Source organism: Malaclemys terrapin, chromosome 7 (assembly GCF_027887155.1).
Source record: "Malaclemys terrapin pileata isolate rMalTer1 chromosome 7, rMalTer1.hap1, whole genome shotgun sequence".
Taxonomy (NCBI): Eukaryota; Metazoa; Chordata; order Testudines; family Emydidae; genus Malaclemys; species Malaclemys terrapin.
Window position 1 is genome coordinate 41,621,717 of NC_071511.1, and position 16,611 is coordinate 41,638,327.

The window sequence follows — 16,611 nt, forward strand, 5'->3', positions numbered from 1 at the left end:
AATAAGATGGAACCAGACTGATCTACTTTTTAAGATCAGAGCACTTGCATGATTTTCTCCCTTTAAAAAAAAAAAAAAAAAAAAAAAAAAGTTGAAGCTATTTCAAATATTTCCAGTGACCGAGTTTGCTCTAAGTCACTGAAAAAAACACCACCACATTTTAATGAACTTGTTTGCGCCACTTCTAAACAGGTCCGTAGGAGTGCTCCCATGTCAAGAGACATTCAGTCAACTTTCTTCTTACCCTATAAACTTTTCATAACTCTTTCTAGGCTCCAATCACCCAGAAGTTGGAGTGTTCTTATTCTCTTCCCTTTTCTCCAATGCCACCCAATTTAAGTATGACACAAAATAGGGACAACCGTCATTGAATCAAATTTAGCCTAGATGCTGGCTACCTAAACTGCTGGTTAAAAATGTGGACAGATTTAGCTGTTATCAAGGGGTTAAATGCTGCTTTAGGACTACAAGTAGATACTGTACTGTAGGTGGCCAACTGATATGAAATTTAGCTATATTCTGAATACAGAAATTGCCAAAAGAGAAATAAAGCTGAAGTGCAGTGAATTACCTTTTCATTCAGTGCAGTATTTCGTGCCCTTTTAAAATGTTTCACACACACACATAAAATAGCCTCTTATGTTGTTCAACACAGTTTTTCTAAGTACAAGGATTCCATTGTAATTGGTTTGATTTTGGTTCCTCTGTGTTCTGTTATTCTTATCCAGGTAGTTAGTTAGATCTTTAGCACAGTAACTATGACGTCACGGGCATTTATTGCCAAGAGTGACCATCGTGACATACATCAAGTTTAGTTCCAGTCACTCTTCAACTATAAATGCTACTATGTCTATTTGTTCATTATTTTTGAAGTCTCACCTCTTTGATCTAATTGATTATATAAAAGTATAAATGTGAAAATTCATCAAAAAACCAAGCTGATTTTTTTTGAAAAGTACAGCAGATTATGACAAGGTAAAACTGGTGAAATCCAGTAATGTATTTGCAAATTAAATGGATTCAGATGTTTTATGCAGAAGTATAAGTAAAAATATTACATTCATCAACATTCACCTCAACATGAGATGTGATACTTATTAGGGGAATGTAACATACTTTCATCCAGCCTAAAAATAAACATTAGCATCTAACATCAATATATTGCTACAGCAGAGCAGCTTCTTGACTTCCTTTTTCTTATGTTTTTCTTTTAAGTGAAAGTTTTTCTTCTTCTTAGCAAAATACACACTTTTCTTTTTTATAAAGCCAGTCAATAACACCTCTCTCATTCTTTGTTAGATTTTTTTTCCCCATTAAGAACCCAAGGTGGAGAGATCTGATGCATAAGAAGAGATCTCTTCCCCGCATTTTTCTTTTTTCTATCAACACTCTTCTCTTTAGAACTCTAACCAATTCCTATTCAATGTGTGCACAAATACGATACCATACAAAGAAAAAAAAACTTACTTTACACTCTTCTCCCAGATATCTGCATTCTTTCCTCTACAAATCAAGGAAAGGATGGCCCTAGGGGGTCTTTCCTCTTTTTTAACCGGAGACGTACTCAGAGCTCTGAAACATGAGGCTTGTTCCCATTCTGGTCACAATTTCAGAACTTGATATTCAACCAATAAGCCTATTTCATCATGGCAATGATGAAAGAATCGCTTTACCATGGCAAAGGGAACAAATTCATTAGAGCTGTCCTCGTGGCAGTCAAGGTTCCACCAGAGGGAGTTCACGAAGCTATAGAAGCAGAGGAAAGCCTCTGCAGAGCTTTACAACAGATTTCTAATAAATGGAATAGTTGTGTACCAGATTCCCTCAAGTGCAATTTGTGCCACACCCTAAACATCTTTACTGCTACCATAAGCTGAATTAATTCAGTGTACAGCTCCGATAACTGCAGCCTCAATAATTCAGTGTAGGATTTCTAGAATACTTTCTTGGACAAATGAAGAATTCATAGGCTTCCAAGCTATGCTAAAGTTCTTGGGATTTAACAAGTGCTATGATGGTGAAAGCCAACCTCCTTTGCAGATATCTCTGAGGGCTTGTCTACATTGACCCACAGTTTGGACTAAAGGGCTGCCAATAGTAGTATTCAACAAAGCGCAATACTGTAACTTCTGCGTGTGAACGCTGTGGGCACAAACTGAAATATTCCTAGTTCGCATTAATGGAATCTTCTTCAAACAAGACTATATTTAATAGGAATTAGGAATCTTTTAGTCTGAGCCCACAGCGCAGCACTTTGGTGCGCACTGCTATTCACAACTCTGTAGTTCCAGCTACAGGGCAGTGTAGACATAGCCTAAGTGTCCAGTGCCCTTTAAAATATGCTTTGACTCACGGGCATATAGTTCATTGCACCAGACTACTTGCTTCAGTGGGTTCCTGCACCTTCCTCCTACATTTAAATGGCACACCAATACAACATGAGCATATGAAGAGATGTGACAGCATGAAACAGATATTTTATATAAATAAGCCATAAAAATGATAAATAGTATGTGTTCATGGTGCTGTGATTTAAGACGCAACTAGAGAAATCCATTCTCTTCAACATATCCAAGAGGGTTACTGACCTAAGAAACAATGTCAAGCGATTTGCCCAGTGTGGGATGAAATTTACCCAATATGGTTATTTCTCAAGATTATTTTATCTGGCTGAAATTATCTTTTACCATTTTGATCTTCCTCACAACTCTCAATTTTTGGGGTGAGGAGGAGGAACGCATTTTTGTTTAAGACTGTCGTTCAATCACTACTTCCAGATTCATTAGTATTTCATAATAGGTTTGTTAATTGCCCGAAATCTCTGAAAGGTTCTATTGCACCAGGTAAACTCAATAAATTTTTATTACTGAGCCCAGATGGGCGAGTTCAACAGCACTGTGAAATGAATGTGAGTATTTCAAAAACCGTGGTCATCTTACAGACTTCATTGTGGGAGAAGTTACTCCAGGCTGAAGGCCACAGTATCACCAGAACTAAGTTCTTATAACAGCAAGAATTGCATGTACATCAATTAAATTAATATTCTGTAGCTGCACATTTCCCTGTGTTACTGTTTTAAGATTTTTTTGCCCCTTTCATGCAGTCTGATCTGAAATCTGAAAATCCCTGGATAAATGCATCCTTTGTGCAAGCCCCTCCCTAGTCACCAGTCAGTGAAAATTACTCAAATGAAATCTTTTTCTGAACTGAAACAAAAAGCAAAAGATGCACATACCTGCCATTTCGGCCTTGAAGAACTGAATGAGTGACTGTGTGAAGGAAAGAATCCATTTATCCATGATGTTGTTGCTCTCCTTCATCGTGTTCTCATTGTACAGGAATTCCTTTCCATCTTCCTATAAACATCATTGGAAAAATGAATAGTAGTATAGCGTGTCAATGCTTGAACGCATTAAATCCTATAAAATAACATCTATCATCAGATCTCAAAGCGCTTCACAATCTTTTAATGTGTTTATCTCACAACATCTCTGAGAGTTAGGTCAGTGCCATTTTAACCTCATTTTACAGATGGGGAACTGAGACAGAGACTAAGGGTATGTCTACACTACCAGCCAGATCGGCTGACAGCGATCAATCCAGTGGGGGTCGATTTATGTCATCTAGACACGATAAATCGACCCCCGAGCGCTCTTCCGTCGACTCCTGTACTCCACCGCCGCGAGAGGCGCAGGCAGAGTCGACAGGGGAGCGGGAGCAGTCGACTCACTGCGGAGTATACACCACGGTAAGTCGATCTAAGTAAGTCATCTTCAGCTACGTTATTCACGTAGCTGAAGTTGCGTAACTTAGATCGATCCCGCCCCCCACTGTAGACCAGGCCTTGGTGTCTTGCCCAAGATCACAGTCTGTGGTAAAGCAGGGAACTGAATCCAAGTCTCCCATGACCATCCTACCTTAAAAGCCCATTTGTTATCCATTGAAAAAAGCCTCCTGTCCAGGCTCTTCTCCATTACATTGGTTAGTAAGAGTACTCAGTGTCAGATACACATTTGTTCTTGGGACACATTAACAGAAAAAGCCAAGATAAACTGACTTGCACTGATCCCTGTTTCATTACACAACAATGTAAACTACAAAAGGGATCAGTTTTTTGTATTTATTAGAATACAGAAATAGTAGTACAGTACACAAAGGAATTCAATAACCCCATGTTTTACACCTTTTACATGTAGTCTAATCACAATTTACAAACACAGGCTAATGATACTGATTTTACATCCCCTTCATCCAGCTGGAATCCAAAGCATGTAACAAACTTTACTGACTCTGAGTGTGTGTGTGTGTGTGTGTGTGTGTGTGTGTGTGTGTGTGTGTGTGTGTGTGTTAAAATATACATAAGTGAAAATTATATAGATAGATATAGGACATGTACACCTCTACTCCGATATAACGCTGTCCTCGGGAGCCAAACAATCTTACCACGTTATAGGTGAGACCACGTTGTATCGAACTTGCTTTGATCCGCTGAAGCACGCAGCCCCCTGGAGCGCTGCTTTACCGCGTTATATCCAAATTCATGTTATATCGGGTTGTGTTATATTGGGGTAGAGATGTATATAAATAACTTTCATTTTGAAATGCGGCAGTTGTTCAACAGCACACCCAAAAGAATTGTTAAGGGTAGGTGGAAAGGATAGCAAACCCAACTGGAACTGCCGGAGGAATTTTAGGCAGGCATCATGTCATTACTGTACATATTTAGCATTTCATGAGAGGCAGCACTGTCCACTGCCCCTGAACACTGGACTCTAATGTATTATACACTGCAAAAGAGAAGGTGGGAAAAGGCTAGAAGTATAAGTGCTAAATTGGTAATCTATCCATTCACTTTGCTCTTTCAGGGAGGGAGGGAGGGAGAATATCACATTGACTTCTAACTGCGCAGCTTTTAAACAATGATCAGTGGAGATCCCTACTGAATCCCCTATACCACTCCCTACAAGTTTTCCCTAAAGGCCTGCTATCCCTGTTGTGAGGATTTTCATTCTTGAAAAATCTAATTTAAAAAAAAAAAAAAAAAAAAAAAAAAAAAAATCACAGTTTGAGAGGGGTTAGGTCTGAAGACAAGGAAAAAAATGGACAAGAATGTGTTGCACTAATTTTCAGGCACACTTATCCAACCATAGAATTAGCAAGAGACATGGTAAGACACATGTTTTTATGTGACCTTTAAGCAAGTGCATCTTGTTTAGAAAATATGAAATAGGAAGTCTTCTGTTATTTGTTGAAAGTAATTACAGTAGGCTTCCTAATAATAAGAACTGTTCTTTCCAAATGCCACTGAAATACATTTCTTCTATATAGGAGGCTTGCCTTTGTCACAAGGTTTCTTGTAATGGTATAGTAAAGAAATAGTATCTCACGTACAGCATCTTCCATCCAAAAAGATCCCAAACTGCTTTGCAAACTTAAAAGAATTATCTACATGAAATACACGGATTAACATACTTGTCTTCACAGATCCAGTTATCACCCCAAACACACCAAGAAATCTTAGCTACAGCCAGGTACTCAGATACCATAGAATATGCTCTGAGGAGAAAGTCCGTGATGTACACCTTAACATGCTTAAAAGCACCGTCACCAAACAAGGACACTCCACCAGAGAAGCAGATTGTATCAAGGAACGGGCCACACAAATAATCCAAAAGAACCTGCTTCAATACATAAATAAAACTCCATCACCACTAGCTGTTACCTACCACCCCACACTGGAAACCCATACTGGGTATCAAACAATTACAACCCATACTTAATAGGGAGCACACCCTGAAAGAAATCTTTCCTGAACGCTCTCTTCTGGCCTTTAAACAACCTCATCATCAGAAGCATAGAATCATAGAATATCAGGGTTGGAAGGGACCTTAGGAGGTCATCTAGTCCAACCCCGTGCTCAAAGTAGGACCAATCCCCAGACAGATTTTTGCCCCAGATCCTTAAGTGGCTCCCTCAAGGATTAAACTCAACTCTGGGTTTAGCAGGCCAATGCTCAAACCACTGAGTTATCCCTCCCCCTGACCCCCTGCCCCCAACAGGCTCCCCACAGACCAGGACACACCAACTCAAAGCAACACCAGACCCTGCCAGAAGAACAGATGCAAAACCTGCAGACATCTCTCCACTGCTGATGATCAGCACCCCCCCACAACACACCTTTCAAGATCCAGAGATCCTACACATACTTATCACTGCATGTGGTGCACTGGACGAGGTACACAAAATGCCCCAATACTAACAATGTGGGTGAAACCAGACAATCACTATGCTCTCGAATGAACTCTCACAGAAAAATAAGACAAAAACACCATACCACCTGTGGGTGAACAATTGTCACTCTAGGTCTGACCTCTCAGTCCTCATCCTCAAAGAAATCCTGTACTACACCTTCACAAGACAAGCCTGGGACCTTAATTTTATCACTTTGCTAGACACTAAAAATCATGGACTGAACAGAGTCACTGGATGTATGGCTTATTACAACTATCTGTAACCCACTTAATCCCCTGCTCCTGGCTTTTTCCCCCCCCTCCCTTTTCCCCCTATGACTGCTGGGATATTAATGGGCCACTGTCCCTTGAAATATGTGTTAACGACTTACTCTAAATAATCTGTTCCACCTTGTATTCAGAATCTTACAGCTGAATACATTACCTCACCCACCTTTTCTCTCTCGCAAACTTAAAGCAATATTGTGTGGCCACAGTCCCAACCTATACCATATCAAGGCTGTTAAAGGCTGGAAAGCAAAAGCCATTAGAATTTAACTCAGTACACCACATCTGGCCATAGGCCTCTCTACATTGCAATTAAAAACCCACGTTTGGCCTGTCCCAACTGACTCGGGCTAAGGGGCTGATTAATTGCAGTGTAAAAGTTCAGGCCTGGGACCCCAGAGCCCATGCTCCATCCTGAGTCCAAATATCTACACTGCAATTAAATAGCCCCTTCGCCCGAGCCCCACAAGCCTGAGTCAATGGTGCGGGCCAGCCGCGGATGTCTAATTGTAATGTAGGCATACCCTCAGTTGAGGAGCTCATCTTTGAACTGGGATTCCACTGATTCCCCGGACAAGTGAAACTACATATGGATCTCTTTGTCCACTATTCATGCAACCCCCTCTGTGGTGCAAAGTGCAAGCTGCTTAATGGTGCACAACAAGATTACACAACAACTCAGGGTAGGGAAAGTGAACAATAATTTACCCAACTGTAACTGCAATGGCAATTTTAAGGGGCAGAACGTAATTACCAGATTTCAGCCAGGACACTGGGATTAGCTATTTCTCTCTTACAGGAAGTATAATGAAATTAACAAGTGGCCAGAGCCTCTATATTAGGTCTTACTCAAAAATAACACCTTCAGCAGCATATTATCTTCTAATTCTATGCTGAGGTATTGTTTCATTATTGACTCAAAGAAAAATTACATTTGCTGAATCAAAAAATTATTCGCTGAAGGGTCCAGGTTTTCTACATACGTCTCCTAACCCCAGCTCTGCTGATCTTGCAAAAATCTAATGGGATGACAGCACAAAATGGTTGGCTGCAAAGCTCATTTCAGCTAATTCCATGGTCACAGGTGAAAAAAAAAATTTAATGTTTTTACGGAACATGAGAAATTTCTTATGAAGGCTGTGAGGATCCTCAGAAAAGCCTCGTTAATTATAAGGTAGTTACCAAACTTTCCTTGAAAAGATTACTACTAAAAAGATAAAACCATTTGCACAACTATTTATTGAAGTCTGCTGCCATTATCACTTCAAATGGCAGCCTTCCAAAGTGATTATTAATAGTGGCTACCATAATTTCAAGAGTACTACAAGGTCTGAACTTTTTGCTTAGTTTTTGCTGAGTTTCCAGCCTATTGGAAATGTCTGCACTAATAAGTGGTAACTTGTTATATGATGACTTTGTTGAAAGGAAGAAATTGCTTTCAAAGGATCCCACACTCCACATATGTAAAAATTTCAACATCTGGCAAAATAATAGTGTTGCTGAGGAAAGACATTTTGATCTTTTTTGTGGATTAACAGGAAGCATTCAAAACACATATCACTTACTCCAGTGTCTTTCATTAGCTCTTGACATTTACTGGTTACATTCAAAGACCTATTGCAGATAGTAACTATTTTACAAAGATGCAATATAGGTTATACATGGTGCTGTCCTCTTCCTATTGCTAAGTGATTCATAGAATCATAGGACTGAAAGGGATCTTGAGAGGTCATTTAGTCCAGTCCCCCATACTTATGGCAGGACTAAGTATTATCAAGACCATCCTTGACAGGTCTTTGTCTAATCTGCTCTTAAAAATATCTCCATTGACAGATTCCACAACCTCCCTAGGCAATTTATTCCAGTGCTTAACCACCCTGGGAGTTAGGAATTTTTTCCTAATGTACAACCTAAACTGCCCTTGCTGCAATTTAAACCCATTGCTTCTTGTCCTATCCTCGGAGATTAAGAAAAACAATTTTTCTCCCTCCTCCTTTTCTGTACATGAATGTCTAGTATCAAGTATTCTTGACTACTAAATATTTTTATGCAAATCTACAGTGAATGCAGTTATCTTAGGTGGCATGTGTGACTTTTTTTAGGAATGATGAATTTCTTTATTCAGTATTACTGATTTACAGTATACTGGGCTAGATGGACCTTTGGTCTGACCCAGTATGAGACTTCTTACAGTAGTCTAATCTTCTCAGGATTAGACTACTCTCCGTAATTTTTTTTATTATTTATTGGTGACTTCATTGATTTTTTGGTACGTATGCTATCAAGAGTGCTTTTGAAGCTCTGAGAAATTATCACTCCAAACTTAAGTCAAAAGTCAGCAAGATGAGAGAGTTAAAGCTTCAAACCCTCCTTTCCTATTACCTAGTTGTGAGCTATGAAGCAAAACATGCCCTGGCGCTCAAGGAGGCGAGGATGGATTTGTGGCAGTTGCTGCCTTTAAACTAGAAAACATGTCCAGATTATTCAATTAGGGACAGATTTACAGGCTCGGTACGAGAACAAGGGTGCAAGACAGGGTATGGTGCAATTTCCAACACTGTTCAATTTCTTCAAAATAAGGTCCTGACATCAAACCAACTCCTGATCCCAGAGTCCAATAGAAGCACTAGGATAATCTGGTGTACAGATGCGTTAGATTTACAGAAATAAAGAGCAACTAAATCAGTGGGAACTAACTTTCGCTTTTAGATGAAGTTCCAGTTCACACCACAGAGCTGCTCCCATTTTTCACATGAAAATACAACACTCCAAAAAGATTTAAAAACCAAGCATTTTGAACAAGAATGTTCAAAACTAAACTACAAATCTAACAGAATGATGGGATAAGCCAATTTTATTTTAAAACAAAGTTCTGTTTTTGGTGTAGTATGAGCCAGTTCCTTCCAAGGAAAGAAAAGTTAGTTGAAGGAAAAACAGAAATCTGCTCTCAAAGGACCAACAGACCTCATGGAACTTTTTTCACAGGTGTTAACTCTGGTGTCCTCAGTAGTTAGTGTTTGGTTGGTGAACTTACTCCTCGTCGAAATGTGATGCTAGCAGCATTGATCTGATTTGAAGCCAGGCTTAAAACGAACATGTACTACAGAAGGTTCACTCCACAGCTCAATTTTTCTATTTCAGTTCCAACACTATAACCTTGCTATAGCATAAAGTTTATTTCAAAACCAAATAAAAGCACCTTTGTACTGTAAGAAATGTTTATATCTTGAAAAGGAATAATATTTGTAAGAGCAAGAAAGCTAACATACTACAGACAACAGTAAACTTCCACCTCCTTTATAACATCATAAACCTACACAGTGCTTTACAGACAACTAAAAATGATGTTTACAATGTAATTTATGACAGGGATGTAGCCAAGCCATAAGGAGTGGGAAGAATAGGATTAAAGAGCTACAGCAGTAAGTTAACTCTGGCTGCTGATGTATGCAACTTGAGAGTTAACCTCATTTTTTATCCTTATCCTTCCTCTGTACCTTCTATTTTCCTTGATATACACATACATGCACTCATTATGGCTTAGAAGGGAAGATTAGCGTTTGTAGCATTTGGGGTCTGATTCAAAATGAGTTGAAGTCAATGCAAATGACTTGTATTGACTTCAGTGAACTATGGCTCATGCTTTTGGAGCACAGGATGGAAGCATGGTGGACTGGGTCAGAGAACCATACTCCAGGCTTAAGGAGCTTAGCAAGAGAAGGTATGGAGAAAATAAAAGAAGACTAAGGGGGTGGGGTTAGCTTTGTGGCAAGAGGGCATGTTATTAATATAACATAATCCACCAAGAAATAGTACCAGGTGTACAAACTAGTCTTTGCCTTCTCAGTGTCTCAAAACTTCATACCTTATGTTGCAGGATCACAATATTTTGAATGAGAAAGCGATACGCATTGTACCAGGGCAGGAAGACATCCTTCAACACATCTCTTACTCCTTCCTCCTTAAACCGCAAGTTTTCTGCTCTTACCACAGGAGAATTGATGAGGTACAGCCTGCAGAGAAACAGTGCAATAGGGTCAACTAGGAAGAAGTTTAATGACATTTCCCCTATGGTCTCTATTACTCATATTAGAAAGCTTGTCATTTTAACAGAAAAAATTACATTCTCTAAAAGCTTACCTGCAAATACTTATCAAAATGTTTTACAAACCATAGCAAATTCCAAACATTGTGCCACAGTGTTAGAAAAACACTAGAGGGGATGGATTCACAGAAAAGAAAATCCATAAAAAGACAAAATTGTAAGTAGGTACAGCATGCTGAAGATGTGAAGGTTTGTACCCTGGTCATATTCTTGTTCCAGCTAGAATACTACCAGTATTAACATGGTAGAACTCAGAAGGAAAATAGTCAGGACTAAGAACCAAATATGAATCAGAATACTAATATATCCTCTCCTTAAAGTCCATAAGGGAGAAGTGCTCTTGCTGTTGTGACTTATTCAAAAGCTGTCCTGATGCTGAGGAGTGATCCAATCAGCTCAGCAGGAAGGAAGGCCACTCCTGTTTTCAGAATCGCTCCTGCTTGCACCTGGAATCCAAGAAGGCTGGCTGCCTTGAGGCCAGAGTCAATTGCTGGATCCTTCAGAAAGTGTCTCTTGACTGTTCTAGGTTTCAAGAATCCATGTTAAGACAGAGGTCTTCTCTGGCACAATCTGAAAGTCTTACGTCCTTTAGCAATGGATACTACTTAGATGAACGGTTTGTTTTTAGGGCTTCCTCTAACAGCATGGGGCCCAAAGGATCCCAAGTTCAATACCAAGGAAGGTTTCAAATTGGATCTACTTGGTCCAAGAAGCATTCTCTCAGATCAGTGTCTCCTGAGCCAACAGGTCTCATGTAATTAGAAAGACAACCCTATTGACCCAATCTCCTTTCTGGATCTTGGGAGAGATGACTTCACAAACAGCATATCCCCTGGAGGAGCGCCCTTCCCAAAAGCACTGAAAACCATTAGCCATGCAAACATCCCACTGATGTTTTGGAAGGGAAACTGATCCCTGCCTTTTTCTCTGCCTCCACTACAATAGACAAGGCCCCCGGTATATTTTAGTCAGATAACAAGGAGGAAAAAAACAAAGAAAATTTTCAACAACTTTCCCTGTACTAATCCTATTAACTAAATTGAAAGGTTTGTAACAAAAAGCTAACTTTCCCACATAGAAGTAGAGGGAGTAAGGTACCAGGACCGCACTGGCTAGTGGTTAGAAAGGAATGGAGACATGGTGGAAACCAGGTATTTACAACCTGATTCAATAGAATATTGGTCTTGAGGGATGTTATGCACATGCCGGCTAAATGCCAGTACTGCACAAAAAGATTCAGGGCCCACATGGGCAGGCTCACAACTCCTATAGTGTGGCTCAAGAGATGCAAAGTCATTAAGGAGAACATAACTGATGGGAAAATATCTTCCCACTATTTGCTCAACTCTGCCAGTCAGAACAGACTACTTTAAGAGCTGCCAGTTGAGATTTTCCCATACTGCATGAAGAGCAAATAAGAGTTTTTAACGTTGGCTTAGACAAGGGATTTTCACTTCCTGCCTCCCCCCCCCCCCCCCCCCCCGTTATCTCATCTTAAGGACAGGATAGTGGGTGCCTGTTTTTGGAGTATCCATTTCCATAGCCACATGAAGTCAAATTGAGCCACTATTCCTCTTAACCAGTTACCCCACTAGAGCCAACAATACAGAACTTAAGGTGTCCTTACTGAACAAAACAAGTCAACTTCCTCCACCAGGCACTCAGTATGCCAACATTTTTTTTTTAAAGTACCAAATAAAAACACCGGTACCTAGAATAATGCATAATGTTTCTGTGTTTGGTTAAAAATTACTATACGTCTACAAGTAAGCAGTGAAATCTGAAATAATTTAGAATGAGATTTAAAGTCTCTAGCCTGTAAATCTGCTGCAAAGGAGAAGAGTAGTTCACACAAATATAAATATAGAAATAGATATATATTATATTTTTGCAGTAATAATGAGAACAATATTCACTTACCTTTTTTTTCAGTGTATCATAATATGTATCCAATTCGGTTTGAAAAAATTTATCTTTTAAAACCTTATATATGCACTGCCCTAAGCTAGTATTTTAAACTACAAAGACAACTTGGTTTCTACTAGCTTAAGTATAACAGAGACTACTGTAGGTCAGAACTAGTGTCTCACTCAGCTAACTTAACCTATACAATTATTTAAAATAAAGATGTATGTAGTACTTCATTCAACTTGCCAAAAAGGTTTTCTTTTAAGATTTCAACATGGTCAGTAACAGATTTATTTCAGAACTCAATTTGTCATGTTTTATAAACTTTTTAAAACACAAATTTCTAAACTAATGAATACAGAGATTTCCTTTAGGGCACTTGAAAACTCTAACTTGGGCTGACAGAATACATTCAAAAATACTGGACCATGAATTCTTCTTGAAAGACCTTCTCACATAAACATAATACATGAAATACAGCTGTTCGGACAAATAGATGGTAAAGCATGAATGTCAGCAGTACAGGAATGTGTACTACTTTGAATTTAACATTCAACTCTAAAAGCTGGACTTCAATACATGTTTAAAAATAAAAGAAACTTTCTTTTGAATTTAGATGACTTATATGTGGCAATGTAAAATAGTTCAGTATTAGGTCTAATTACTAAATAAATGAAACAGCAATTTGACCTCCAATTTTTTTATTTTTTGGTATAGCAAATCTCATTGTACAAGTCTTTGTACTTGCTGTCACTGACTCTTGCGATTTGTTCTCAAGTCACAGGATTTTGGCTGGATCTGGAACCAGTCTCAAAGTGATACAAGAAGCTCCAGTCCCCTCACAAACTTCAGCCCAGTCACCCACTTTCCTGCCTCCTGAGGAAGAGTAGCTCAGACCTTCTTCTATTCACATTAGAGAAGGAACTGGAGCAAGGTGGTTGGTCCGTGATGCCCCTTATACCCTTGGTTGGGAGCACAAGGCAGCAAAGGGAGCAGGCATGGACCAACAGACACTGCTACTGAAAAGTTTCCAGTCTGAGGGGCATGGAGCACATGCACACCCACAGTAAGTACCCACAGGGACCAGCACTGTGAGGGGAGTGAAGAGGACCCCAGGCAGCTGCCCACCCAGGCCTGGCAGAATGGACATGGGGCGGGGGAAGAGAAAGGGGAGAATGACACAAAAATTAATTCATTAGAATGGGGGATAAGCTGGAAGATCCAGGCTACCTTACTCAATAAATCTGGCAGAGTTTACGACCCTAATTGCCTCACATATAGTGGAGGTGGGGAGGGGAAATACAAAGATCTTCAAACAGACCAAAAACTCTACATAATTTTTTAATCTCATAATTTGTGAGCCAGTCTCACATGATTTATAAGTGTGACTGGAGATTTTGAACTTTCAGGGCTGGCAATAATGTATAACACAGACACTGCAAACCAATAATACTGTCGTCTCTACATTTTCCTAATTTATTTTACATAAATGTCATTTTAAATCTTTACCCACTGTGTTCCAAGGTTACCACAACAGCAAATGGCCTGTAAATAAACTTAGGAAAGTAACAAACACTACTGTCTGCAGGCTTCAGAAAACATGCACTTCTCTTGGTTTTATCTGGTGTCCTTGTGTACTGGCAGCTGTGTAATTACAGGACACTGAAGACACTGTAAATAAATTATTTATTGTACCAGAAGCATGGACTGTTATGGACTAAATGCATCTTCAAATGAAATTTGTTTTTAAAGCTAGTCAGAATGAAATGCTTCTGAATGTAAAGAAAAGAAACTAGCACAAAACAAGAGTTTATTTTATTTTCAGTCATTTTAAGGACACTTGCTTATGGTAAAACGCCTTTTTAAAGCAGTTTATACTGAGCCTGCTCAGCTTGCAATAATATCTTTACCTCAAAATCAACGTGGCCTGTGTTTACTGAAGCAGAAAATTATCTGACTTGCTTCAGATGTATTTGGTATTTAATGTTGTGTACAGGTGTTTTTACATCAGTTCTGTGTGCAAGGAGGGGGAAAAAGCTTTGTCTTAGAGTTAAAACGAAGCAGTAGATTTAACTTTTACAACCTTGACATTTATGGTCCATATTATAGCCATACAAAACTCTCTGTGCTTTGGCTTTACCTATTTTTACAGGACTTAACATTTTTAATCATTTTACACCTGTATTGTCTCCACATTGAACATTTGGTCATATAGGACTCTCGGACTCCAACCCAAGACACAAAAAGACAGTTATCAACTTTTCTCCAATTCCCCTAGGGAAAAAAAATCCCAAACCTAAACACCTACACCGTAGGTCTTTGCAAACCTGGCACCCTGGTGTGTGAGCAAGACATCATGGTGAATAGTAGCCTGACTCGTTATGAATAGAAGTATGAGAAAGACTGATTGTTTACAGTGATTGGAATTAATGAGACGGTCTCAAAAAACACACTGCAGATCATCAAAAGCCTCTGGTTTCTAGAGAAGAAAATATAGGTGATCTTCTTGGAGATCCTTCCTATCTCATGAGTGAGAGAAGATAGACCTTATGAGGAGAGGCTGAGGGAACTGGGATTGTTTAGTCTGCAGAAGAGAAGAATGAGGGGGGATTTGATAGCTACTTTCAACTACCTGAAAGAGGGTTCCAAAGAGGATGGATCTAGACTGTTCTCAGTGGTATCTGATGACAGAACAAGAAGTAATGGTCTCAAATTGCAGTTGGGGAGGATTAGGTTGGATATTAGGAAAAACATTTTCACTAGGAGGGTGGTGAAGCACTGGAATGGGTTACCTAGGGAGGTGGTGGAATCTCCTTCCTTAGAGGTTTTTAAGGTCAGGCTTGACAAAGCCCTAGCTGGGATGATTTAGTTGGGAATTGGTCCTGCTTTGAGCAGGGGTTGGACTAGATGACCTCCTGAGGTCCCTTCCACCCCTGATATTCTAGGATTCTATGACCTAGACAGCAGATGATACTTGAGGTTAAACATTGTCTAGGTAAGTGGTATAAAGTATAGGGGTTTGGTTTTGTTGCACAATGGACTATCTTCTATAAGGAGATAAAGATGTATGTCTTGGACGACCTCTGAATTAACAATAACACTGCTATATTCTTTCCTGAATACACAATTTATTCTTCTGGCACCTCATGCCATGAAAATTAGTTGCCAAATGCAAATAGCACATTTTCACAGAGTTGTATTGCTAGGATACCAGTCTGAACTTTGAGGGATAAGGCCTCAGTGAAGCAAACAAAAGCTCAGCTGTAGAAGCTATTGCCCTCTGATTTAAAAAAAAAAAAAAAAAAAAAAAAAAAAAGTGTGATAGAATTGCAGACACTCAGCAGGAGTGGCTGAGTCTATTTGTTTACCTGTGTTGGCAGATGGGGGCTTAGGTTACTTGATTATATTAACAATAGTGAAACATTACTTTCAAGGTAATGTAGGAAGAAATTGATTACTCTGGAACCAATCCAAATAAAGGGACAAAACTTGCATACTTTTATTAATCGTTTATTCTTATAAGGGCTTGTCTACACTGTGAAGTTGTCGACAAAGGTTTTGTCCTTCATGGGTACTTAAAAAAGCCCCCCCGCGAAAGACAAAAGTTTTGCCGACACAAGTGGCCATGTGAACATGGCTTTGTCAGCAGGAGCGCTCTCCTGCTGACAACGCTAATGAGGCTTGCGGGGCTGGAAGTATTTTGTCGGCAAAAGTACCAAAACCAAGTGTTTACACATGCTGACGTTTAGCAACAAGGCAGCCTTGTCGCTAAAAGCTGCATGGTGTAGACAGCCCTTAGACCTGCATTTCTTGGCCACTAAATCTTCATTGCCTTTATTGCCATGTAGTTCTGAAATTCTTAGCATTTTTGTTAGACTCCACAATCACTGACGCCAGTTCACACTCACCATCAATCTAACTTCATGGTAACATTTTAGTATACCCTTATCAGGCACTAGATATCAGGCTGAGGAAAGCCAATTCCCCATCACAAATATATTGATATGGCAAGAAGGGCAAAGTCTACATGTTCATTCTTTCCAAAAAGGTGCAGAGAAAACTATCACCAACTGATATTTG

At 39.4% G+C, this 16,611-nt stretch overlaps 1 protein-coding gene across 5 annotated transcripts in view; it reads right to left on the reverse strand.

Annotated features, from left to right (window-relative positions):
• The window catches only part of IARS1 (isoleucyl-tRNA synthetase 1), a 239,037-nt gene that overhangs the window by 68,455 nt on the left and 153,971 nt on the right, over positions 1-16,611 (reverse strand). For all 5 annotated transcript variants that reach the window (XM_054035752.1, XM_054035750.1, XM_054035749.1 and 2 more), the window contains 2 exons: positions 10,384-10,531; positions 3,236-3,356 (listed from right to left, as the gene is read on the reverse strand). In XM_054035752.1, the coding sequence (XP_053891727.1) occupies positions 3,236-3,356; positions 10,384-10,531 (269 nt within the window). The remainder of the gene's footprint in view (positions 1-3,235; positions 3,357-10,383; positions 10,532-16,611) is intronic.